This window comes from Ambystoma mexicanum, chromosome 12 (assembly GCF_040938575.1).
Source record: "Ambystoma mexicanum isolate Mex_15411 chromosome 12, UKY_AmexF1_1, whole genome shotgun sequence".
Lineage (NCBI taxonomy): Eukaryota > Metazoa > Chordata > Amphibia > Caudata > Ambystomatidae > Ambystoma > Ambystoma mexicanum.
This window is the reverse complement of record NC_090936.1, coordinates 41,172,128-41,198,995: the sequence shown is the minus strand read 5'-3', so window position 1 is coordinate 41,198,995 and position 26,868 is coordinate 41,172,128. Positions and strand designations below refer to the sequence as shown.

Here is a 26,868-nt window from a genome sequence, read left to right as displayed (position 1 = left end):
AACACATGTATCTAGGTTAAATCACTAGAAAAAACGCTGAATAATAAAACGAATTAATTCGTATTAACCAAAGTGTCATATTATTTATTTCACAAACTGCAAGCAAGATAGCCGGGAGCAACAAACCTCTGATTTTTGATTCACAATTACTTGTTCTCTTCTTGATATAACTCATTTTCTCACTTTCACTTTTGTCACTTCTCTGCTGGATACCTTACAGAGACCTTCGATTGAGCACCCACGCGGTGCTGGACCACTCTGTCAAAGGTATTGTATCTTACTTTTAAAGTTCAATCACTCATCAGCAGTTCAACTTTACTTGAGTCTCTTATCACACATGTTTTAACAAAGTTCTTTCCAGTGCTCGCCATACAAGTTTGCTGCTTGCAACCTTGGCTTCAACACAGATCGGTCTTCCCCAACTCACCGGCTGTGTTGATTTCACTGATGCTGCTTTGTTCTTGGAGCCAAGGACGGTACCACAGCAGCTGGCGTGTCTCTCCGTCTTGATAATTAACACGGGAGGACCCCGGGTATCTCTGACAAACAATGCAAGATTTGTCAAATCACTATCGGTAGAATCCGAGGAGCTTAGAAAAAACCCTTCAAAGGCTAAAATGGCACTAACCTGATCTGACAGCAAGTCCCTGGTATGCAGCAAATGCAGAAATAAGAATCCCCCTGATCGATCTTGCTCCACCCTCTCCAGGGGTAAAATACACCAGAGCGGGTGTGAGCAAGTCCTCCCAGGGAAACCCTCAGGGGAAGAAAACCCTGGACGATGGTGTTCACAGGTGCTCCGGGCGTGTCTTGAGGTAAGCCAAGGTCATCTCGATGATGTCATCTGGGAGTATACAATACAGGTAAGAATATTTAGCACGGAACTTCAGGAGATGTGCAGAAAAGGCAGAGATCTACACTTACTGGAAGAATGTTGAACTCTCAGCCGAGAGATTCAAAGTTATCGGAAATCACGATTTCTGGTCCCTAAAGCCGGAAACGTTATATCAGTTTCCCTTGAAGAGAAAAGATATGCTTTCTGTAAGAGAACTATTATGAAAGGATAGAGGATCAGGGAAAAGAAAGAATGCTAACTTACTCTGAAGGGGATGGTTGAGAGAGCGGCCAGTCAGAGAGGGTGCCGGAAGCACAAGAGTTGCCGAGGGAAAACAAGGTTCTGTTGAGCCTGGAGAGGAAAAGTAACAAGGAGGAAGGAAGGGAAGGAGAGTGAATTGCAGGGAAGAATAGTGACAAGGAATCACGTAGTAGTGAACGTCTATCTAGTGGCGAAACTTACGAAGCGTCCCATTCAGGAGTAGCGCCGCAGCAGGTATCGGTGTTTCCTTTCCTATATGGGATCATGTGACCGCTCGCCTGCGTCGTAGAAGAGCGTGAAAAGTCTATACCGTTGTGAGCCGCTACGGGAAAGCCGTCCACGGCCATCTTGGACAGGCGGACGCAAAGGGCTCCGCACAATCGGCAGCGCTGCCAAAGCGACCAATGCCGCAGAGATGTGACAGGATTCTTCAGCCTGGTTTCCTGGTCTTGCGCCTTCTATTCTCGAGATTTCAGAAAAAATGTATGGTTCCTGGTCGAAATGGTCAAGGGAAATTCCCACCTTGCGATCCACTTCTGTTTTGCTGTCTTTCTTCTGTCGTTCAGCTGCCACTTTGAAGCTGATGTTTCCTCGTGGGGCTTTGTCTCACTCCGAGTGTGCTCTCGTGCTCTGTCTTTTTATCCATCTGGGGAAGCTTAATGGAAGTCGGGTGTGTGATGGTCAGTAATTGCCTGACTTCCCCTGACCATGGTATTGAGACACATCAGGTATACTGCTCTGGTGTTAGTCTGTTTTCTCTCATAGCAGGCTGTCTGTGTGAAAGTGTTTGTGTCGTAAAAGGGAGGGCCGTAGAGTTCCTAAATATTCTACCTGGTAGGATGGGGTGAAGGTGTTATTGGGAAGGGGATACCACGTCTCACCATCTGTTGTACCACTCCCCAAAGAGCCCTCACTCAGGTGATCCTCCCGCACTGGTCCACCCCTAGGAACTGGCTCCAAAAGTGATGGCTGTGTCTTGGCCACCTGGATAACAAATCCTTGGGGACTAGTGGGTGAGAATCATCTAGTTTCTCACAACTCTTAATCATCTCTTAAGTGGTTTGAAAATGGAAAAAAAGCCTTAAATGCTCAGTGAGACTCTGAGAGATAGGGCCATTAGTAACAACTATGATTTTAAATGTTTCCTATATTTTACCTACTGCTCCTCTGTACACATTCTTAAACAGAGTTATTGTTATGTAGGTATAGTTATATTGTACCAATTGGCCCGGGGACTCAAGTGCCTCTTTGCCATTGTTGGCGTCGAGCTAGCTGGGCTTCTTGAGGCTGCATGTGTGCAGGATTCGAAATTGAGAGGACCTGGTAGCTATTTAGCGCCTGCTTCTAGAATAGTGGAGCCTGATTAGCTTGAAACCAACAGCTAACAGGGGCTACCTTTTGGCTCCTAGGGCCAACCGGGGCCTTCCAGACATATGAATGTGACATTAGCTTTGAGTACTTGAGAATGGTAATAAAGAATAATTAGAATACATCTAATACACATTTAAACACAATAGTTCAATAAAAATGGCCAAAACGTTAAAGGAGTATCTCTGGTAGTTCTTGGTTCCCCTGCAGTAGCTCCTGCCTATTTGGAGATGCCCGACACCCAGTAGCAGGTTTTAGCTCCTGCTCATTGGCTCTCAATTCCGAACCCTGTGTGTGTGCGCTAAAAACAACTGTGGATTAGAAGGGCAGAGAACTGAAGGAAGACCCTAGTTTAGTGCCCGAGGATAGGAAGAAAGCTGGCAAACCTATCCCAAGCACAAACCCAGTTGACAACCAAACGCGTAGAAACATTATCTTCCATAGTCCCCTCTTCTGCAGAAGGAAAACCTGAAATTGACACAAGTCATGCAGATGCAAACGCCAGCGCTGGGAAAGTGTTGGAGGAACGGAGTGGCCCACAGAGACTCTTTCTACACCACAGGCTGGACAGTCTAATAGAACTTGCACACTGGCTTCTGTTTCGTGCCTGAAGTGGCAGAGAGAAGCAGAGCCCTCCCTTCTACAGGGACCCAGCATGTAGAGAAGACTTCCCTTTACCCACAAACTAAATGAAGGCCTGAAGGAAGGCGAACCTGTGGCGTTTTCTTACCTGCAACCACAGAAGAGCAAGAGGCTGGACCTTCAGCCACACCATCGATCAGGAGTATTATACAGCATTTACCTTGAACTGCTGGATGCAGAGCGCAGCAAAAACAAACTCCTGAGAGGAGGGGCCTGACAGACTGAAACCAGGAGAAATGTCAGTCCCTGCATCTTCACCAGTAGCCACCAAACACTGAAAAGATCATCCAAAACTGGCAGTATCACCTGATATAAACTCAGGCCCGGCACCACTAATCCCACATGACACTAAGCACATGGGCCAGTCACAGACCAGGCAAGGCCATAATTTATAGGTGCAAACAATAGCAGAGGCTGATGGGTCAGTCACTCGATGTCAAGCCCTGGGAGAGGTGGCATGAGCCGAGTGTCAGAGCCTGGGAGACCCCTGTCCTGCAGACCCCGTGCCAGGAGTGTCTGATGGTGCAGACCAGGAAAGAGGAGATGGTTGTGTGTGGTAAAGAGAAAGAGGCGTAATGTAGAGAATGTAGGAAAGGAGGGATGCCCTGGTTTGTTAGAGGGAGGAGTTGCTTGGCATTAGAGACGGAACAGTATTACCTGCAAGACGAAAGTGAAGGGTACCATTTTGAAGGAGAAAGATTGTGTGTAGGGGAGAAAACTCTTTTATTCTAATAATAATAATATTTGAAAGGCAACATTGGAGGTGAGGGGTTTTGTTGTAGGAGACCAAACTGGAGATTTGTCCGGAGTATTAGGAGAGCAAAGACCTAGGAGAAGTTTTGATGTGGGGATGAGAATTGGAAATACTTGGAGGCAGCAAGAGAAGATTACAGTGAGAAGTACCCCCCACGGTAGAGGGAGTGTTGTTGGCACGAGTAAGAAAAGGAATACTATCATAAGAGGGGAGGATGGGATAAACAGCTGGAGAGATGGACCATCTTAGGCAGGGGGAAGAATGGGTAACCACTCCTTTATTTCGAAGGTCAGGGAGAATATGGAATATCATGTTGCTTCAGGGAAGTTTACAGTGGCGGGTGGAGGGACAAAATGGCATGACTATGCCTGGGGACAGGAAGGATAACCCAGGAGTAGTCTGGTTGAAGTGGCCATGGGAGAACCCCTGGATGGAGCCGGCGGTGAAGGCCGAAAGTAGGGCCACCCTTCTCTGAGAAACCTCACCAGGGTTCACTTGACCCACACGGAATTGACACCATTGGAAATGCCATCTTGCAAAGAGAGTTCCCAAAAGAAACCTCCTAGGAGGCAGCGAGCATGGGATCTCCCAAAACATCTGACTGCTTGAGTGTAATAGGTCCGAGGCTGGAAAAAATCCATGCCCAGAGCCAAGGATTGAAGTTTCCGGACCACCCCCACCGGTCTGACACTGAGAGAAAGGAACCATTTAAGTTTGCTGCTGTTATATTTTGTTGGAACATGAGGGAACTTTTGGAACAGTTTACTTTGCACCAGTCACCTACTCTGGATTGTTTTGGCTTGTTTCTGTAAGTTTGTGAGCCTGAACAATTATTGGGCTGACCCCCTTTGAAGCAAGAAGGGAAATCCCTATTCTGTCACTGACACTTGGGAGACCGGATCATCTTGATACTTCAAAAGGCCATTATAGAGACACTTTGTTGTGTTTTGCCACCATCTTGACACTTGCTAGCTTAGTCTGTTTGCAAAGGTTAAAAAAATAAACCTTTGCACTAGAATTGGTGTCTGGGTCTCCGTTCTGGGACCACAGTGACAGACTGTCGTTCTTCTTGCCTGTCACAGATGTCTACAATGGGCACAATATATTCTGTAATGTTTAGAAATCAATGGTTTCACTAAAGCTTTCCTCAAAATGTCTTCCTCGGTTGAACAGAGTGAATAGCCATGAAAGGGAATATAAGCATTTTCTCACTTCTCTTCCTGTTCTGCATTCTTTCTCATGCCCTGCATTCCTTGCTTCTTTCTTTTCCCCTTTTCTTCCTCGCCTTAACTCTTTTGCGTCTAGTCTTTGGCTTTCTTTCATTCAGCATGTCTCCTTTCTTCCTCCCTTTCCTATTGTTTTTGTGTAAAAGCACAGTATGGCTGCCATGATTTCAATACAATACTTTACCAAGTATAAATTGTGAAAACTATGATGTAAATATGCAGTCAGATGGTTAACCCTAATCAGTAAATATTCACTTGTGATTTGGTGTGTATGTTAACCTATTCCCGTAGCCTACTATTGCATTGCAACGTCTGCCCTACTTGTGCTCTGGTCAAGTGCAGATGAAAGTTAAACCCAGAGGTGTCTTAATGCTTTATTTCCCCTCTCGTTCCGCTGTAGTCCGGAAGGCCAGCCGACATTACTTCCGCCTGAACACGTGCAAGAATTAAATTGGAGATCTACCGGCATGCTCAACTCTATCCAGAGATTCTTTGCTCACCACATGATCGAGACCTACGGGTGTGACTATTCCACAAGTGGGCTTTCCTTGGACAACCTCCATTCCAAGCTGAAGTCCTTTTTGGAACTCCGGACAGCGGACGGTCCCAGGCATGACACCTATATACTTTACTACAGCGGGCACTCCCACAGCAGTGGGGAATGGGCCTTAGCAGGTAAGTGCACTTTGAAATCATTTACACATCTGGTTGTATACTGGATGTCTTGTGCATCAACATCTGCATGTGGCCAGCCTGATGCATGCAAAGTCCTAAAGGATACCCATTCAAGCGTGACCTTTGAGATTTAAAGGGGCATGAGCTGAAAATTTGTTTTTACAATGTTCTTTTTTCAAATGTTGCCAATACATGATGTTTAGGAAACAGATGTTTATTATGACACATTGAAATGTGTTTTCTGTATACCGATACTGAAGTATGATTTAAAGAAGCAAGGCGCTAAAGGAAACCTCACATTTCTCAGAAGGTGATGTTTTGATTCTTATACTGACCACAATGTCTTTGATCACCAACATTTTGGGTATTTGTAAGAAAGGGAGTCTGACTCTGACAGCAAGCCATTAGGTATTCTGGCATCATAGACATCTCACCCTCCGAAGGAGATGAATACGGCATCTCTCTTGATGGAGTCATCCTATTCCCTTGAGGGCTTTCTCCTCCCTGGCGATACACCTGGCTAATATCACCGCCATGGTTAGAATCGGGTAGCGGCTGCCTTCCCGCTAGCCATATGGTAGGAGACTTTAGTCTGGCATTCTGTGAGCACACAGCAGGAGTCATCAAAGAGGACAATGCTGTGTATCTCTCCTCCAATGTCATATCCTGTCACAGAGCTTCTTGGGCAAAGGTAGTTAAAGACACTGGGCCTCATTACAAGTTTGGTATACCACCAAACAGATTTACTGTTACCGCCACTTGATCCGGCGGAATTACCACTGGATTACAACTGGCGGTGTTAGTCCCCATTTATAGAGTAAATAGGACTCCATGGGGATTTCGGTGGAATTACCACCAGTGCTAACTACGCCGGCGCTATTTCCACTGAGATTGCTGTTTTTTGGTGGTAAGGTGTTGAATTTACCGCTAGCATTTTGCTGGAGGTTTTTCCTCCACCTCACCTCCAAACCCATAATTTGGCGGTGCTGTAAAGCCCATGCTATTGTCCATTCAAATTGAAGAAATTAAATGAAACATTAGATTTCTTAATAATTTGCCAAAATCTTCTTTACACGTGAGTGATTCCCCATTTGAGCCAGTTATCTCTTTTGCTTTTTCAGCAAACCCCCTTTCTCGACTCATGGCTGCTAATACATGCCAATTTGTTTCCCCTTTCACAGTTATTTTAGCATTATGAAATTTAAATTGCAGTCAGCCTCCATACGATAATGTGCTTTTATTGCAGCCTCCATTTTTCTCAACAAGCTTCCCTATGAGTTGGTGCCTCTTGGTAATGACTTGGAGGTTCCTGAGTTCGGAGGAAAGGAACAGTGGAATGTCTTCACTGTGTTGTGTGTGTGTGTGAGATGAATCTTGCGGAAGCCTCATAGAATCTCTGTGTTAAGTCTCCTCCCAGGTAGCCGGGAGAAGACAGACGCTTCCTGATCTTAACAATGGAGGTGGTGTTAGCCGGGTGCATCACCTGGGAGGAGAAGTCCCCCAGGGGAATAGGAGGGCTCTGTTAGGAGATACACAGTAGTCGTCTTCCTAACGGCTTTTTGTCAGAGTCCGACTCCCTTTCTTAGAGATAAACAAAATGTTGGGGATGAAAGACATTATGATCAGCATAAGAATCAATACCCTCCCTTCTGAGAAATGTGATCTTAAACTGTGAAAACAAGAAACAACCATTAATATCTTTAAGGCCCTTAGATAAGGGTATGTTTTACAGACAGAGTGTGTTAAGTAAAAGTAAAACTGAAATGTATGATAAAAAGAATACAAACGTTGGGGTCTTCAGGTGACATTATACCATAGGTACTGGGACGAGGAAGAGGAGCTCGGAGGCACAGATGTGCAGTCTGCAGTCTAGTGTTCCTGATAAAATTCCTGCTAAGGTGTAGGTTGACTATTTAAATCCCCCTTAGGTGCAGATGTAGGGAAGTAGCCGTAGTAGCAGGCGAAGTTACCAGTACCGTGTATGCAGCATGGGCAGAACGAAGACACCGGGACCACCACCGTGCCTTTGACGGTAAATGGTGCTGAGGGCCGTGAGTAGGAGAAGCCCGAACTGCAGAGGTCATGTAGCGGGAATCGCTGTGATTGCAGGTTACCCTGTGGGAGAGAGGAGCTCTTTGCATATTGTGCCTGACACTGGTGGCTGGCCAGTACCCGGACGTGAGAGAAGTAACAAGGACTGCTGCTCTGGAAGGCGCAAGTCACAGGACCTCAACCAGACCTCTCAGAAGCTCCTAAACCGAAGAGCAGAAGTGGCAGTGGGAGACGTGGATGCCCAAGGACAACCCAGTGAGTTATCATCTTACGGGTAACCCCGGGGCGCTCTGTTGTCGACCGTTAACCGCTTGCCAATCTTTTGAATACTGAACAAATGAAAAGATAGGTTTTTGGCCCAAATATTATGTGAGAAGAAAACTAAAGGAGAAAGATTTTAATAAAAGAAAAACAATATTTAAGAAAGACTGTGTTTACCATTTCCCAAGGTAAGGGGAGAAGGTATTGAACGCACAGTATAACCACCATTGGCAATGCAAAGCAGGGGAAATAGCAACCCAGAACTATAACTACATTGCAAAAGTCAAGAGGAGGCAATCTGTAAGACAGATAACAACCCGCATTGCCTAAGCCAAAGAAAGGTGATTCGAATAAAAAGGGAAAACGGCTTTCTTGGAAAGAGAAACTTGAATAGAACAGTAATCAGGTGTGATGGTGAAAACCCAAAAGATGGTAGGGATGTGGCCCCCCTGGTGAAGTGTGGAAAGGGGGAGAGGAATTTAACCTGCGTATATGTGGCCAATTAAACAGTGGAACAAACACCATCAATGGGTGTTGTATCCTTGTGGAAGAAGTTGTGAATCTTATTGTTGAAAGTCAAAGACTTTACTGATGTTTTAAGTAACACACACATAAGAGTACTTGTAGTAATGTTAGAATATTTTTCCTGGCAGGCGAGTACACCAGGAAAGGAATTGTTAGTGGTAGTCCAAGCAGGTTAGTGAACCTGGAAGAAGATGTTGAAGTACTGCATTGTGGTGAAAGGCTGTGGTGGAAAGAAAGTGTCGCAGCCATTGAAATGTCTGATGAAATGCGATGAAGCCATCCCGACAAACTTTGTTCTGTATAAAAAAGAAAAGGTGCAGTAGCTATCTTTCTTAAGACAAGAAAGTCATATTGAAATATTCATTGGAAGAGTGAAGACAAAACCTTATGTTGAAAAGTGTTGAACTTTTATTCTAAGAAAATTACGACGCCAAGTGAAACCTTCTAAAAGTCAAGGAACTTTGTACTGGAAACAGAACTTGACTATTGAAAGAAACTTTTGCAGGCTACCTTTTGAAGTGCAACTTGATTATTGGGGTGAACTTTATTTTTAGGGACTTTTATTTGGAAAATTCTGCTTTGATTCTGGGGAAGGTGATCCGCCCCTGGTTACAAGAATATTTGGTTCTAATGATTATTTTGTTGAATTTGAGCAGCCATATGAATACCTGAAATGCTTCTGTTGTATGTATAAGTGCGAGGGACAGATATCCTGGTGTATTAGTGTTTTTCTTTAGTCTTGGTTTCATATGCAGGGAAACCCACGTTAGGTTAGGAAAAGCGAGATGTTTATCACACCCTTTAAGTTAATAAAAATGGCTTATTGTGAAAAACCTTTACCAAGTTGTCCACCTCGCATTTCTGACCCCTCACAGGTGTCAGTGTGGCAATGATGAACGCACCAATTCAAACACACTTGGGTTTTATCTTTGTTTTATAATCCACAGTGATTGGGAAAAGGCCCATTGGCACTGTGGGAGGACACATAACACAGAATAGACCTAGCTAAATACAATAATGCAAGGGTGTAATAGGGATAGGAAACAAGTGGGCATTATTAATGCACTCTGATCTAATGAAGCTGTACATTCCTGAGTCCAAGCTGGTTTAGTCTAATGCAAGCTGGTGTAGTCTAATGCGAGCTGTAGTTTAGGTCTGTTTCACTCTAGCGGCTCGCTCACATAGTTGCTCAGTGACAGAGGTGTTTTGAATGCCCCAACACACTTCTTTGGCTCTCATGATGTGGAATGACACGCCTGGGCTGATGCATAGCAGCATCAGATTATGACATGACAACCTCTGTGTCCCTGGGGGTAGACATCAACATGCTTTTCTTTCACACTGTCCTGGGTCAATTTTCAGGCTACAGGCATTCATCCGGCTCCCTGGCCAGTGGTGGTGCTATGACACAAGAACCTGTCTACTCAATCTCCAGGGGTTCATCTTCCCTGAGGCTCTGGGAATCTTGCCACTGCAAGCCTTCCTTCTTGTGGTGGCTTTGGCTTAGAGCAGGAATTGGGCTGTGACCCCCCAGACTGACTGTGGGCAAGGTCTTTAGCTTGCAGGATGAAGGACGTACAAATTTAGCCTCTGATGCTTTCTCTCCTTTCCAATCTCTTCTTCTCATCCTTCCCACCTGATAGTCCCTCCTCCTCCTCCTCCTCTTTCACAATCTCTTTTCCCCCTCTCCTTCCATCTCTTGGATTTCACTGTCTGTACTACCCAATGCATGCTTATCTTAGGTGTGTTTTTAGAGGGTTTTGTCCAAGCTGCTTTTAATCACACAGGCTTTCTAGACTCCCCTATGTCTGCTAATCCTGCCAATCCAGTAACTGTCTTTCCTAGTCTTTTCTTTAGGTTTCCAGGGTGGTTCTTGGTTATCCTTTCACATTCTGCCTCATTTACATAATTATCTGTGTGCCGGGATGCAGATGTCTGCCACTCTCTGGCTGCCTAACTCTAACAATGCTCATGTGGCTCCTACTTGCGTGATCACCACCTCTTTTGCTGCCATGTCTGCGATTCGCAGCTGGTCCTCATGGCTTTGAGTATACTTGTGGGCTGCTCACTCAGACTCCTCATTACTGTAGGCACCCTCTCTTGGCTTGAGTTGTTCACAGACTACTTGTTCTGTCGTTTCATACCTATAGCGCCCTCTATTGCTTTGTGTTCATGGCATCCGTTCAGGAGTTTTTTGTGTGCGTAATCCTCTGGCTTCATTTTCGTTTCAAGGGTTTTGCAGCAATAAATGTAACTCTAGTTAGTAGGATATGAACAAGAGAGAGGCTCTGGGGGATCTCCTGTACATACTCCAGGGTCAGCGATGCATTGCGGTAGCTTCTACTGCACCAGAATCTCTGGGCGATCCTCCCCTTGGCGACTGCATGGAGCATTGTCATGGGGGTAAGGAGCTAATCGGATTCCAGGGATTGTGCCCAGCTTCTGCCCGGCTTCTGCTCTGGCTGCAGTATTCTTGAAGACATGAGGGTGTTTGAAACGCTGATGCGAGAATTTCCTGTTATTGGTGATTTATGTTTTGCTTAATGCAAGTCTCCTCCTGAGGTCTGGACAGGGGATTGTGGCAGGTCAGAAGGAAACGGACACTGTATTGACATGTCCACTAGCTTGTTTATTAAATGGTAAAGGCCTAACTTTCCCAATTACTATGTGGGTATTCCCTGCCTATCTAAATAACTAAGGTGCTCGTCCTTCGTCTAGGTCATAAAATGAAAGAAAGTCAGCTGTCCAAAACCGAATCCTAGCTGATCCAACCTCTATTCTAACCAGCCAAGATTAGGAGATTGTCTCCCTTCTCTGGATTGTCTTTTTTCATAATGTTTCTCCTTAGCTTCAGACTACTTATTACAAGGTCAATTTTAAATCGTCTCTAGTCGCCTTCTGTACAAGTTCTTGTAACTTTTACATGTTCCTTGGGTTCTCCATCCTCTTTAGCAATTGTTTCTCAGGGATGCCCTTTTACTCAGTCTTATCGATTTGCTCCACAGTGAAGTGCCTTTTGTACTTCTGTAACATATTAGTTCTTAGCTTTGATATACTTTCTTGGTATGTAATGTTCTCCCTCTTCTGGGGTGGCTTGGTTTGTGTATCTTTCTCTTATGTACTTTTCTTGTCATCCCTTCATAGAATTTTCTTTCTGGTTTACAGTCTTTGCATCTTAGCACATGTGGTACTTTCCCCTCTTCCAAGGGTGTTTGAGGCCCAGTCTTAATGATCTCCAACTTTTATTGTGACTCGCTCTCACATTATTACAGTTCAATTTTTTTGATTTTTAATTTCACTGTCTCACCAATTCCTCTGAGTTTCTCCTTTTTCATGATGATTCCCCAGCAGCCTCCCGATTCTCCCTGTTACCTCTGGGTCTGCGGTGGAATGTCTCTGGGGTTTGTGCTTGCTCGGGTTTTCATCATTTGTTCGCCTTCTTAACCTTCTTGTCTTCTCTGGTTGTAAGCTCTCAGTCCCTGGTTTTTCTCTCCGTTTGGATGCTGAGCATCCAGTGTTCTGCTCTCGCTCTCAAAGCAGTTCTGAAAGTTGCAGGCTCTACGGCACTCCTTGGCTCCGCCTGTCAGGTATTGTGCTTCCCCTGCTTGCATATGCGTCTCTCTGCTTTGCTTCAGCAGGTGCTCTCCTTTCAGTCTCCTCCTCGGAGAGACACTCTCTTTCTTGTTTGTACAAGTATGTTTTCATTTTGTCTTCAGCCAAGTATCTGGATTGTATACTGTTCTTCGCATCCGACAGTCCCATGTATGCCACCATGGGGGATGACTTGAGGAGTTTCTCACAGGGAGGGGAGTCCTTGTCCCCCACGGGAGAGTCTCTCCAAGGTAGGCCTCACTTGCCCAGACCCCTATGGAGGATCGTGCGAAGCAGGTTCACCTCCCTAGACTCAAGGGGGGAGGCTCTCCTCTGGGGAGAAGGGGACAAATTCCCTCGAGTCGTCACAAGTCCAGCACATGCGGCACTGCATAGTCTTTTTCCCAAGGTGAGCCTGTTGCCCTTGAGTGCTATCATCCTGGCATTTTGTGATCATTCCCTCTGTTAACTCCTTTTTTAAGACGTTGGGGGTGGGGGAGCCTGAAGGGTATTAAGGGATGGCCCAAGTATTGGGATGTGCTGGCAGCTAGTCCAATCTTGAAGTCCTGATGTATGGCTATATGTTTAGCTATTAAAACTTGCGGTGATGCCCTCTACTCTTGCATATGGGCTGCATTCTGTCCGAGGGGCTGCAGCCCTGTTGTTGAGGTTTGCAATAAGACACTCCTTACCAGAGAGATCTGCACCTTGTCTCCGTCTATGATACCTACGGCAATCTAAAACTCCTGTTCCATAGGCTAGAACTACGAAATCGCTTCAGCATATCCAATTATAATGCACTCTCGCAACATGACTATATGTTCTCGATTTAGCCTCTGCTTTAGTCTTTTCAGTTCTCTTGCTTCTGTAGAAAAATGCATTACTTGTATGCTTGCTGCTGGTTGTGTGAAAAAGTGCCAGGATAGTCCCAGTTTTTTATTTTGTGCTCCCAAAGTAAATGGAACATTAAACACACCTGCTTATTGTTTCCCCCGCAGGTGGCGAGACTTTCCGGCTGGACACACTTTTGGAGTGGTGGCGGGAGAAGAATGGCGTTTTCTGTTCCAGGCTCATCATTGTGCTAGACTGTGAACATTCGCAAGCCTGGGTGAAAGAGGTGAGAAAAGTGAGTAACCTGTACGTGGCTGTGCAAGGCGCAGAAATGAGCAAAGTGCTGGACATTGAAGATGCAGATTTCCCTCAAATAGGAGACTTCACAAAGGAGTGGGTGGAATACAACTGTGACCCTGAAAATACCATCAGCTGGTCTGAGAAAGGCCGCACTGTGAAAGCGGTCTACGGGGTTTCAAGGCACTGGAGTGATTACACCTTGCACCTGCCAACAGAAAGCGACATCGCCAAGCACTGGATGACCTATTTCCCTCGAGTGACCTATGCACTGGTGCATTTAGCAAACTGGTTTTGTGGTTTGAACCTCTTCTGGGTTTGTACGACCTGCTACAGATGCATAAAACGCTTAAAAATGAACTGGTTCCTACCAGCTGTACTGGACACAGGGCAAGGCTTTAAGCTCGTTAAATCCCATTTAAAATCCAGAGCTGCGTAGTAGGTATAGGGGCGATCTTGCTTTAAAAGCTTGTGGGCTCTTCTCTTTTCAGAACTCGGTAAAGTATTTTCTGTTAAATTATAACGCGGTCGCAGTCCATTTTCCATCTCAAGCAGCATCCAGGAGGCCTGTTATGTTTCACTGTACAAGATGGTTCCATTATATTTTTACTTTTTACTGAACTGTATATAAATATGTACAAGGTGTATATTAAAGATAATTTGGAAATAAAATGTTTTTTCGTATTGCAGATCAGTTTGAGAAAGTGACTGTGTGCTTTGATCCTAGTAACGTGACTTGAGAAGTCAGTTTTTGGCACGTTTCTATTTTGATATTAAATATACAGAAGTCAAAAACGTTATACCTTAAGTCAGGCCAGGTAAACTTGCCATCGAAAAGCCTGGATTGTTGGCCACTTTCCAATGGTGCTATGACAATATCAAGTCAGCGTAACATTTATGTGGGCTTCCTTATTTTGAGTCTGCCTGCTCTATGATTTGTTGAGAAATGATTCAACCATGGAATTATGATTTATTGTTAAAATGCATAAAAGTCAAGCTTAAACCCCACATATAAGGCAGTACAAAGACAGTTGATTGTTTCATTGACACCGGCTGATAGCTGACTGGCTTTGCTCTATGGAAACTGGCCTTCAGAGGAATGATAAGCATTTGGTTTACCCCACTGCCAAAATAACCATCACTTGACCCGACCATCCACACAGAGTACTGACCCATTGCAACTGGCCAGTACCTCTTGAAAATCCTAGACAGATTTGCCTACACTCAAATCCAGGCTTTTCTGGAAGAACACCTCATCCTCAGCCCCCGCTAATCTGGCTTTCACCCTAGACACGGAACAGAAACTGCCCTCCTTGACCTAAAGAATCCATTGGATGATGCCAGTGATGCAGGAAAGCTCTCACCCTGCTAGTGCTAGATCTTTCAGCAGCGTTCGATCTTGTGGACCATAAAACGTTATGCCACCATCTGACCCCAGTAGCCCACTTCTCTCCGGAAGCCACCAGCTGGGTCTCTTCATTCCTTGATAATGGAACGCCAGAGTCTTTGTAGGCGAGGAAGCAGCCCCTCCCCTTCCCGAAACCTCCCACCCACCGACGCCTATCACATGAGGTATTGCGCAAGGATCTTGTCTCCCACCCACCCTCTACAACATTTATACAAAACCTCTGTTCGACCACCTGGACTCTCTGGGCATCGCCTTCATGAACTATGCTCATGATGCACAAATGCTCACCTCCAACAGGTGCCTATGACCAGGACTGCACCACTGAGAACTCTGCTTACGAGATCATCCAAACCTGGATTGCCCAGCATAATCTTCTGAATGCGTAATAACCTGGATGCCTGACTGACGATAAGATGGAGCACCTTGTCGGCGCACCAGCCCGTCTTGCAAGCATTGATCTGGTGTACCACCTTTTCATTATAAATGGCCATACGATGCCAGCCTCTAACTCATTAAAAACATGCGCATTTACCTGGGTGCCTCCCTTAATGTGACCCGCCAAGTTAACAATCACCTATGCAACAGCCTATGCTACAAAACTCATACGAGCAAGCTGGCCTTTCCTTTCTGCTGCCAACTGACTTACTGTAGCCCACGCTCTGGTTGGGTCCAAGCTGGATTACTGCAACGCCTTACTTTGTGTCACCTCTAAAAAGAACTTGAACAGGCTCCAAGTCATTCAAAATAAAGCCCTGCGATCTGCATTGGACCTGAGCAAGTCTGACGATATTTCAGAAGCCAGGAGATCAATCCACTGGCTCCCCGTCCGGGTCCGAATCCAATTCAAAACACTTTTAATTGCCCATTGCTGCCTGGACAAGGCCCCCTCCTACATAGCCCAGAGGATTAAGAAAGCTTCACCAGCCAGACCACTCGGATCCTCCCACAGTCGCTGCCTCCTGACCGCATGTTTCAGGGGGAAATGAGACAGGGGTTCCAGCTTCCCAGTTGCGGTGGCCAACCTTCCACTTCACTTTCGATCTGAAAGCTCCTACCAGCTATTCAGAAAAAAAACCTGAAGAGACACTTGTCTTCGACACGTTCTTACCTGCTACATCCACTTGCCTGTTATCCTGTCTGTAACCAGTGTCTAGATGGCCGAGTTCTTTGCATGCTTCTATACATGTAGTAATAGGTAGATTTGAGCAGCATGGTCATTACATGCTTAGCCGCCATTGGCGAGACTCCCATCTATAAGGCTCAAAGGTAAGGCGACAGACCCTCTGTGGCATGTTAAAATACTCTAACATAGCTTCACACTGGTGGCTGCATGCCGCTGTGCCAAATGCTGGCAAAGGGTCGCCGGGTGAGGTAAGCAGCAGTGCCATGAATGCTGCTAGGAAACCACTGCCCAGAAACCCCGGTGCTGCTCGTTAAGGAGCTGTGTGCAGACAGGGGTAGGTGTGAGTGGGCAGAGTAACAAGCGTGCAATAGTGGTAGCGGTGGACTCGGGTAGGCACAGGTGCAAGGCGAGAAAACTAATGAGTGCAAGAAGGCACACACACAAAAGAGCAGCACTGTAGGAGCGACCCACTGGTATTTTTCCATTGCGGTAGGGGGGAGTTGCCATTAGACTGCTAGCAGAAGGTCACCATCGTTACGGAATGGTGGTGTTAGTATGTCTGATTTCAAAGAAAGATATTACTGCCAAATACTCATAACGTTTTTGCAACCTCAGTGAAGTAATGTTTTTTCTTTAATAGGTTTTGAAAAGGAAAATAATGATTTGCTGGTTGAAAGAACAAGGCGGGGTGTAACAATGAGGAGAATAACGGCGCATTGGTGGGTGGTGTGATGGTTCCTGCCATATAAAGTTAAAAACAAAACAAAAAAATCTATATATTGTTGTGATCAAGCGGCGAGGCAAGCCACGAAACGCGTTAACTTTCCTAACGCGCACAGATATTTTGCACTTTGGGAGAGCCTTACTGTAATGGCTTTTTAACTTTTTTGCCACTTTGCAAAGCATAAATAAAGACTTTATATTATTTTCAACGTTGATGTCCGGACCTTACTAATTTTGGAAAAGTGAAGAGTGCTACTCACCCTGCCTGACGTTTTCAGTGCTTTGAAGAGATATATATTCTCATTACTAGTAACGCCAAAAACATCAGTATCAATATTTTGACATGAAGACTGCTTACCACTTTCATAAAGCTGAGTAAGGTCCACAAAGAGTCGAGCACAATCTCCAGTCAAAATCAGATTCTTTGAAAACAGAAGGGACCTTCTGGGTCAAACACAAGGTTTTTGGTGTAGTCTCCAATCACTTGCAGCTCCTAAGGTCTTGTCTCTGATGTTCCTTCGTGTTGCCTCTTGTTGATGGTGTCATATGACCACTTCCAATCTTCCTTGCTTGACCAGCAGACGTGGCTGTGTCACCAGCATGAGCTGTAGATACAACTGGAGTTTCCCTTGAACATCGAGCCAAGTGGGTTAGCCTACCTTAGTTTCCACAGGTGAGCCTTGGAGGGCCTTATGACCTACCTCGCTTAGGGGCCTGGTTTTCTCTCTCTCAACCCCGTATCTTCTATTTTAGTCCTGCTCCTTCTGGAATTCTCGGCACAGCCCCAAACGTCTTGGAACATATTCTTTGCTCCTCCCGCTGTGAGTTTTGTCCCTTCTGCCCCGGGCTAAACATGCCATTGTTCTTCTCTGCTTTTGCTCGCAACCACCTTGCTTACCATCTGGACTTGTGGTCTGGCCTACCCACTACCTCCTGATATCTTCCACTGGCCACCTCCTGATATCTTCCACTAGCCACCTCCTGATATCTTCCACAAGCCTCATCATGATCGAGTTCCACCGGGCTGGGATGAAATCTCGGTAGCAACATGCCCGTCTTGGATACAAGACAATGCCATAAAGCACAGGTTTGGTACCCAGTTCTGTGCTTGGAGGCTGGAGGCCGGCATGAAGCACAATACCCAATAACATATATTTTTATCCACCTACCTTCTGTTGACATGTTTTCCTTCTCATCTCCAGTCTCCGATTCTCTATAAGCTATGGGACGTCGTTTTTTAATACTGTAGCATCTCCTTCCCTGAGGCTGCTCACGGTGTAAGGGCCTGCACATGTGTGTCATTCTTACTACTTGTTATGTTGGATTTGCTTTCTTCCCCCAGGAGTGGCGCATGTACTAGTGTGTGGGATCCGCGAGAAGGAATTGTGACCTTAAAGATCCGGCCCGCCATCTTGGATTTCTTGTTCCTGCCTTTCCGGGAATGCATGCTGGTGACCACCAATTCTATTGGAGCTTTGTTTGCAGCAGGACCCGTGGTGAGTGTTGCCCGTCCTTTGGAGTTGTTACCATCATTTCCCCCATGCCTGTTTTGGGGAGGGAGGTTACTTTGCTGTGCAAGGTCACGGGTGTTTTTTGACATGCCTTTTAAAAAGCCAGTAGTATCTTTATCCTGCATGGGACGGTCTCCTGGCCACTGACGAGGGGAAGTGAAGTTGATAAGAGGATCCTCGCCCTACCACACCCAGAGCCACCATCCACTAGTTTCGGGGCGGTCCATCTCTGGACCCCTTGTTCACCCCACTAGAGATCCCCAAAGTAAGGTAGGGGATTTATTGAGCCCCATGCCTACAGGTCCTACACAGGCCTGACATGTGATGGGTTATCAGCCAACCCATACTACCTTTCCAGAAAGGAGCCCAACAGTTTCTCAGTCCCTTTTCTCTCTCACTTGTATTCTATGCTCAAAGTCTATGTCACTCAACGCTATCAGACTGGTGGGCTCCAGTGGTGGGCTGCCCTCTCTGAGCATGATTGGTCTTGCCCTGCAGTGAAGCCTGCCTTTGTATTAATGTGGTCATGTCCTGTGTGCTTTGGCCATGTTGGTAGCCTTTTACTATTGTGGTGCTGGTGTCCTGTGCTGTGTGTGTTCTGGTTGTTTTAGTTCTTTGGTGGAGGGTTAGCTTCGGTATCGCTGCAGCGGTGCCCTGTGTGTGGTACACGTGTCTCCGTCCTGCTCTGAGATTAGTGCTAACATATCTTGGGGGTCCTTATATTGTCACCTTTGACACTGTGAATCTAAGTGCTTTGCCCGCGGCTGAAAGTACCGCGGGCAAATTGTTTGCATGAGAAAGGTGCAAACTACCAAAAGTTTGCACTTTTCTCATGTAAACACACATACATTCTCACACACATACAACACACCCATAACACCCCCCACCCCCACCCCCACCCCCACCCTCAGCACACCCCCACCCCCAACATAAACAAACCCCACTTACCTTCATCTTCACGCTAGGATTCAGCAGCGCCAGTTCCCTTTCACTTCCGTGATCGGGAACAGGTGCTGCAGGGTTCTTTTTTCTTTTTTTTGTAACGGAAGGCTGCGGGGTTTCCCCCGCAGCCCCCAGCCGCTCACTATACCATAAAGTATAGTGAGCGGGGCGATCCAGGGGACAACCCCCCCTTTTTTTTACAAAGCTACCACCAAAGGTTCAAACTTTTGGTGTTTAGAACATTTGGTCAATGCGACCATTTATTTGCAGTAATTTCATCCTAAACCGACACTGTCAGTAGATGGCTCCCCATACAAAGAGAGTTGCTCTTTTCCTACTGTTTAAAAAACAGAGCCCTTTCACAATTGTAGAGCTTTGTCCTGTCCTGTGAGGGGCAACATCCAGTAATGCAGTGGGGTGTCCTGCCTTAGACACACTTGCATCAGTCCCGTGCAAAAGTCCCATTGCAGAATGGGGCTGTATCTGGCCAAGCGTAAGCTTTGAATCCGCTGTGTGTGTAGCAAATTTGGAGTTTATCCCACCATGATGAGAAGACCTGCACCATAGAGTGGGGTGCCCTCATCGTGCTATGTCCAATTGTATACACTTGCACAGTGAGTTTGTTTTAGAATATTGTCCACTGCACAAAATCCTGTTTTTGATTTTTTTTTTAAACTCCAGATATATTCTGCATGCATCTAGAATGTTCTCAGCATCTCTGAAAAACCCTAAATGATAATATTAAAGATGCAACAGGATGTCCCATGGCATGCAGCGTTATCATCCTGTCACCATGATCCACTGCCCAGTTCTCAAATTTGCCATATGTATAATGTGTTATTTATACAGTGCTTTCGTCAAAGCACTTTACACAGAACATATTTACATACAATGTCACCCAACTGAAGTTAGTACTGATTTATCGATCTTAGAAGGATGAAAGGCTGAGTTGGCCATGTCTGGATTTTAATCTGTGACCTGCAGATCGCAGCAGTGAGCGCTCAACCCGCTGAGCTATCTTACTGGCATACATGTTTTACATTGTAAATTGATATATGTAACCTAGGTTAATTCTGTAACCACTGTAACAATGATATCCTTGTGTAAAATGCTTCGTGTCAAAGCACTACGTTCTTGCAAATAAAACATTTTTTTAACTTGAAAAAATCCACAGCAAAAGCAGAAGTGGCAAAGTAATTTCACGATAAAGGTTGCATTGGCATCCTCTGCTGGTAAAATGTTTCACAAGAAGTGGGTGGGTCCCGGTTCCTCTGGTTCTTAGCAAATCCGAAATGCGACAATACTTCGGGGCAGCTGCACTCTCATGCTTCATAGCTCAACGACCGGGCAGGATGCACGGCAACCATTGAGACACAGGCAGAATCACCAGCAACAATTGGAATATTTGCTTTACAGAAACCAATGCAAAATTGTGGATACTTCTTTGTTGCTAAGAAGCCACACTTAAAGTCCTGAAGAAGCTCAGATTCGTAACATGTGTTGATTCATAAACTGCCATTGATGTGATGAACTCCACAGAACAAAATACATATAATTAATCCGACATGGTGTTCATGTGTTTGGTATATGATAGCATGTGAGTATTGTGATGAATCAAGGGAATTCGTCCCTTCTCCCCAAGGGGAGTCTCCCCCTTTGAGACTCGGGTGGTGAGCCTGCATCATAAGACCCTCCCACGGGTCTGGGCAAGTACGACCTCACTGGAGAAACTCCCACCCCTCCTTCAGGGGACAAGGGCTCCGTTCCGGTGGTTACTCTCTAAACCATTTCCCATAGTGGCCTATGTGGGACTGTCTGATATGAAGAACAGTATTGTAGCCATGCACTTGGCAGAACATAAATTTGCAAATAAGAAAGAGGATCTGTCTCTATAATGAGCGACCTCTGTATAACTGACGAGTGGAAAGAGAGGGAGAGGGAGAGGGAGAGGGAGACCCCCTTACTATATCACACCAGTGAGAGGTGGAGCCTAGGAGAGCCGCAGAGCCTGCAACTTTCAGAAGTGGCCTCAGTGTAACGCAGGAGGCCCAGCATTTACACGCAGTGAGAAGCTGAGGAGACGGGAATCCAAATTCCAGTGGGGACATGATCACGGCCCTTTGGTGGTGAGCAGAGTGTCCATTCAACAGTGCGATAACCACAACACTGAGGAAACAGCAAGACATCTGCTTCCCCCAAGCCATACCTCATCCCGTGGGAAGAGGAGACCGAGAGCGGGATGCGAGTGGAGTAGACCGAGAAGCGGAGCAAATGAAGAGAACCGAAGTGAGTACAGGCCCCAGTGATGTTCCCCTGCAGAATCAAAGGGGAGAAAGGGAGGCTGTCGGCGAATCGTTAAGAAGTAGGAGAAACGCGTCCCAGTGGAATTTTCACGAGATTGAATTTAAAGTCGATGAAGTGCACCTGTATTATCGCGGGAACGAGAATTCCAAATACACCTGAAAGAGTTTTCTGCAACTGGGGCACAAATACCCTGGTAAGAGGGACAAAAGCCCCGTACGTTCAGAAGTCAAAAGTGGAGAAGATCAGAGAGAGAATTCTATGACTATGAAGCGAAGCCAGGTGAATTATTTAAAGAGAGACTCTTATGACCTGGGTACAAATACCCTGGGAAGAGGGGTAAACTCCTCATAAGGGTGTCCAGTCATAATATCGAAAAAATAAAGTCGAATGACAAAAAAGTCGAATCAATAATGTCGAAAAAAAAAAAGTCGAATTTGTTTTTTTGATTATTTATATATTTTTTTTGGCTTTGGTAAGTAAAAAAAAGGGGTAAAATAAAAAAAATAGAAAAAAAGGGGGGTTGGGGGGGGAACCCCCCCATTTCGAATAAAAAACGTATTAAAAAAAAATTCGACTTTTTTTTTTTTCGAGATTATTTTTTCGACATTTTGACTTTCGATTTTATTGATTTAGTTTTTATGTCTAGGAACCCTCATAAGTTGAGCAGTAAAGAGGAGAATAATAGCGAGGGGGAGAATGCGATGAACTAGGAAGAGGGGCCACATGAACCACTTAAGGGAAAAGATACTCTGAGTAAACCACACGAGGAGAGGAGGAATCGCAAGACCAAAGAAAGCGTTTTCATGGGAAGGAAGATGTAGGCTACCAAACTCAAAAGTGTATAGCAACCTGAATCCGAGAAGAATGAAGAGATCCAAAGAGGAGTATTGGAGAACTATCCCTAAAGGGGAAGAAAAGAGCCAAGGAAATGGTGAAGGAGTGGCCAGCACAGATACAGGAAGTGATGAGAGTATTTAAGAAAAAATGAAGAGAAGAAGAGACCTGACCATAATACAACCAGAAGAAGCAAGGCATTCTCCTGATCTTATTTAAGTTGGTTAGAATAGTGGTAGTCCGTTGGAACTAGTATTTGAACAGCGGACTGATTCATTTGAGACTTTCTAATGCCGAACAAGCATTTTAGTTAATTACATAGGCTGGGAACATATTCATAGCAATAGGGAGAGAAAGACTGTTTACTTATTATTTAATAAATAACCAGTAGAAATGTCCTTAGTGTCTGCGCCCTTCTTCGATCCCGCCACAGTGGCAAATAACTATTAGCTAAACACCTGATCAAAGATCTTTGCAGTTGGAAGAAGTGACTCTGAATGGTAAAGAAATAAAGTGACTGATTCCCCTATAAATGCAGGTCACTGGTCCTGTCCCTATGTAGAACATTGCTGCAATCTGCAGGCGGAGCAGGTTATTGAGGTCCAGCATCTAAAAAGGACACTGCTTAATCCCAAGTCTAGTGTGGGCTCTGGCATGTAGTGCTTCCATGTCTTTATATGCCCCTTACATCTTTTATACTTGGCTGCATGTAGATATAGTTACTGAGTCATTTGTAGGCAAGCAAAAAAATAATAATCTAGAATCGTTGTCTCTGCATTGCCTCCTGACTTGCCCATCAAGCGTGGAGATCATGCAGGCCTAATCCTTGCCTTGCAGTTAGATTGGTGAGTGGAGGATAATATGGGTTATAGGAGAATAAGAGGGAGGAAACGTGTGGGTGCCTTCTTTGGCATGTACTGTGGACCCACAATGCATTGTGGAGGGCACAAAGGTCTATCGATTATTTGCACGGTCGGCCATTAAAGGTGGTAAGTAAAGAGGCTTTAGCAGACGCTGATCTGAAGCACTGTCCCAATCATTGTGATGCCAGTCTCAAAAATGTCAGGCCCCTGTTGTCTCTGTAGGCACATTTCCAGGCTAGTGTTTACATTGCCCAGGAGCATCCACATGCCGTGGCCTTTGCCATAGAAATGCCCTTTTCACTTACAATTGCCCTCCTTTTTGCTATATGTCACACCCATTACCCCCAGATTCCCATTTTTAGTTCTCATTGGCCCCATGTTATTTGCATTGCCCAATTAAATGATCCACAGAATGGCCCCACCGCATTTACCTAGAATGTCCCATGCGTCATTCCTTGGCAAAGAATTGCCTGTGCCACTTCCCTTCTCTTTGCCTCATGATCTGCCAAATGTCAGACAACGTATGGTGCAAGGAGTCTTGCTTCTGAGCTGGGGGAATGGCCATGAGGTAGGTGGGTAACTGGGACGTTGAAGGCAAGTCAATCGCAGGCAAGGGAGTCGGTGCACTGCCAGGCCATGGTTGACCGGTTAATTGAAGGTGTTCTGGTGTATTTGTTTCTTACAAGACTTGAGGCTGTTGGACCTTGAGGGGCGGAAATCTAATGAGTGGATAATGGTACTGCCAACAGTATTTTAGGTGGGTTCGCAGGGAGTGCTTCATTATTTGTGGTGGAAAAGAGTACGAAGGATTAGAATTAAAAAAAGGGGAGTGGGCAGCTGCCCTGAAAGAGTCCGCATTAGTGACATGAAAAAGTATGAAACTACGAATATTACAGGACAAATAGGTTTGCCATCAGTTGCCATTCCCATCTAGTTTGTCCCTCTATTTCAGACAAATGAACATATGATTGAGAAATGTTTATAATGCACTTGCTGCAAATTGAGCTGCCTGAAGGCACCTTTTAGCTAGGCACAGTACCCAGTGACTCCAGATAATCCCAGAGTTAAGATACTTGGGTAATACAGATTGTAAAAACCCTTGGCCAAGGGAATCATTATTTTACAGATGACAAAGGGGAAAGAACCACAATGGAGTCTGTGCTGAACACCAGGTGTAGTACATGCCTACATGGCATGGTTCCGCACTGATTATATGAGCTGATCCACCCTTTGCCCAGATAGCTCTGCAGGTGTGCCAGGCCCTGTTTAGGGATAATCGAAGGGAGTAAGCAGCAATCTTGAGAAGAATAAAAGGAGCTAAGAGGCAGTCAGTCAACCATGCGCATGAAGACGAGTCCAAGAACTGGCAGAAGCGGTACCTCACATTCTTTGGTGAACTATGGACATTGCCAGGCCAAAGTGAGAGGAGTATGTAAGGGGTTGCATGCAACACTCTGTGTGGCAAATGCACAACTAAGCCAGCCAGCACTAATATATAATCAAAGCAGCAGGTTGGGCAGAGCATCTACAAACATCATTCCGTCTGTGTGACCAGGACTAGACTCTCTTAGTGGGTTTTTATCTTTAAATTTGGATCTTGACATTTCCCTTACACTCTTGTTTTCTTTTTCATCACTGGTATCGCCTTGGACATTGACTTGTGGTTTGGAAATTGGGATGCAGAGTTCAAATACATCATAATATCATTTGATAACAAAAACCACAAACATCATTTATGGTTTTATCTGTTTTGGTGATTTAATTAGAATGTATTTAGATTAGGAATGGTGTTTCACCCATGGATTTAATTTGAATAGATTTTAACTTGTTAATTCAAGTGAACGTTTTGTAACCAAGTCAAGAATTTGTAACAAGATGAGGCTTGCAAATTGATATCCCTGAGAAAGACCTATATTGGTTAAAACACGTGTCGGCTAGAGCAAGGCCTTGATTTCTTTATCATGTGTGAATGTTCCACTTAAGATTGGACCAGTGCAATTATCTGGTGTACTTTTTATGAGATGATAAAATACGGGTTGTTGATCCATCGCAGAAAGGTGGCGAGAAAGGCCTTTTTAACCTTCTTGGATTATATAAGAAAGTATTTGAAGTTTTGGGATGAAGCTATTGATATGATTTATCTTACCACACAACGTGCTGTTTACACATTAGAAGCTTAAGGCAGGGCAGAGTACCTTCAAAATAAGACATAAATAGATATATTGGATCCTTGCAATATGGTGAAGCACCTCCCAAATATAGTGAAGTAAACCCTGCCGTCTGGGAAATTGGATGGTACAAAGAAGAGAAAGTGAAGTTAAGTTACTGCCTCCTAAATCAGGACCCTATTTATTGCTTTCACTAAATACAAGATGATTTGGGTGTGCTATTGCTTATTGTACAACTAACTTAGTATTCTGACACTTTGCATCAGAAGTGTGATCTTAGAATGAAACTATATTTTCAGCTATCAGCGTATGTGGATAAGTTCAGAAAGAGAGCACGTTTGGGGATACTGTATGAGTGATCAATACATTTTTATATGTGGCCAACCAGAAGGAGGACTCGGACGAGTGGGAGTCCTGTTCAAGGTTTGTATTAAAGGTAAAGGAATCCAATGCCTAACTTGCCCTATTTCTTTGAGGGAAGTTCCCTACCTAAGAAAATAAACACAGTATGGATCTTAAAGTCCAAAATAAAGTTCTTGAGTCAGAATCCTAACCACTAACTGGCGTTATCACTCTTGACAAAACATCTAACTAAAAAGGGAATTGTGATGCTTTGGTACAAGAGCCTGAACGTGGCTTCTCTCCAACCATGTTCATGCTTGCTTGGTTGCAATCATCAAAAGTTCCTCTTTCATGCACAGGGCTTTCTTCTCCTCCTTGTAACAAAATTAAAGGTTGCAGTCTCTTCATTTTGATGAAGAAAACAAGTGTCTTGACACAATTCCAATCTTCCAGGATTACTTAAAACTTTTAAATGTCTGTCCTTAGCTTGACAAGTTATTTGTATAGGACTCTGATCCGCCCTGGCGATTCAATGTTTTAGTTTCTTTGGCTTTCTTGTCTTTGATTCAAAGTATCATTGTTGGTTTCTCTGCTCTTTTCATAGCATTCGTACACTGTGGTTTCTCAGGCTCCCGAAACCTAGATAGCTTCCCAGCCGTTCTTCACAATATTGGTACATTTTCTCAGATCCTCTATTATAGGGGTTTTCCATTCTCTGGTTTCTCATGTCGCCATAATCTCAATAGCTTTTCCATCAATGTTTCACAATGTTCTTGCTACTCTCACTCTTACCCTTTTATCAGTTGTTTGTACACTCGTATTCTCAGACCCTGTAACCTGAGTAGCTTCCCCAGCTTGTATTCACAATATTCGTACCTTGTAACGGTAGGCTCTCTGCCGGGTTTCTCAAGCTCCCGTAACCTTAATGGCTTTTCCAGCTTGTACTCACAATATGCGTACCTTGGAATGGTAGGCTTTATGTTGGGTTTCTCAGGCTCCCATAACCTCATCGGCTTTCCCTGCAGCTACTTTTCTCTGTAGCTACGGTCCAATGTGTGCGGAGCTCAGGGATTTGGGCCCCTTCATATGGTCTAGTCTCAGCATACGTTGTCTGCCCTCCAGGCCACCACTGCTCCTTCGTGGTTGCGCCATCACACTGGATGGGTGTCTCTCCGTTCTTACTCCTGTTTCGACCTAGGCTTCTCGGTCAATTTCAGTGCCTACACACAGGCGTTCGGCTAATGTTCTCTTCGTGCCCCTTGCTTCCACTGGCCCTCTAGCCCAACATGGCTCTGCCCCTCCAGGTCGTTAATATAGCAGAGTAATCCTATA

At 45.0% G+C, this 26,868-nt stretch overlaps 2 protein-coding genes across 2 annotated transcripts in view; both read left to right on the top strand.

Moving 5' to 3' along the window:
* TMEM168 (transmembrane protein 168) overlaps nucleotides 1-14,007 on the top strand; it is a 45,775-nt gene extending 31,768 nt beyond the window's left edge. The window contains exons 4-5 of the mRNA XM_069627909.1: nucleotides 5,487-5,761; nucleotides 13,189-14,007. Coding sequence (XP_069484010.1) covers nucleotides 5,487-5,761; nucleotides 13,189-13,757 — 844 coding nt within the window. The 3' untranslated portion in view covers nucleotides 13,758-14,007. The remainder of the gene's footprint in view (nucleotides 1-5,486; nucleotides 5,762-13,188) is intronic.
* Nucleotides 14,008-17,959: 3,952 nt separating this feature from the next.
* The window catches only part of SAMTOR (S-adenosylmethionine sensor upstream of mTORC1), a 128,863-nt gene continuing 119,954 nt past the window's right edge, over nucleotides 17,960-26,868 (top strand). Inside the window, exon 1 of the mRNA XM_069627907.1 lies at nucleotides 17,960-18,068. Within this exon, the coding sequence (XP_069484008.1) occupies nucleotides 18,014-18,068 (55 nt within the window). The 5' untranslated portion in view covers nucleotides 17,960-18,013. The remainder of the gene's footprint in view (nucleotides 18,069-26,868) is intronic.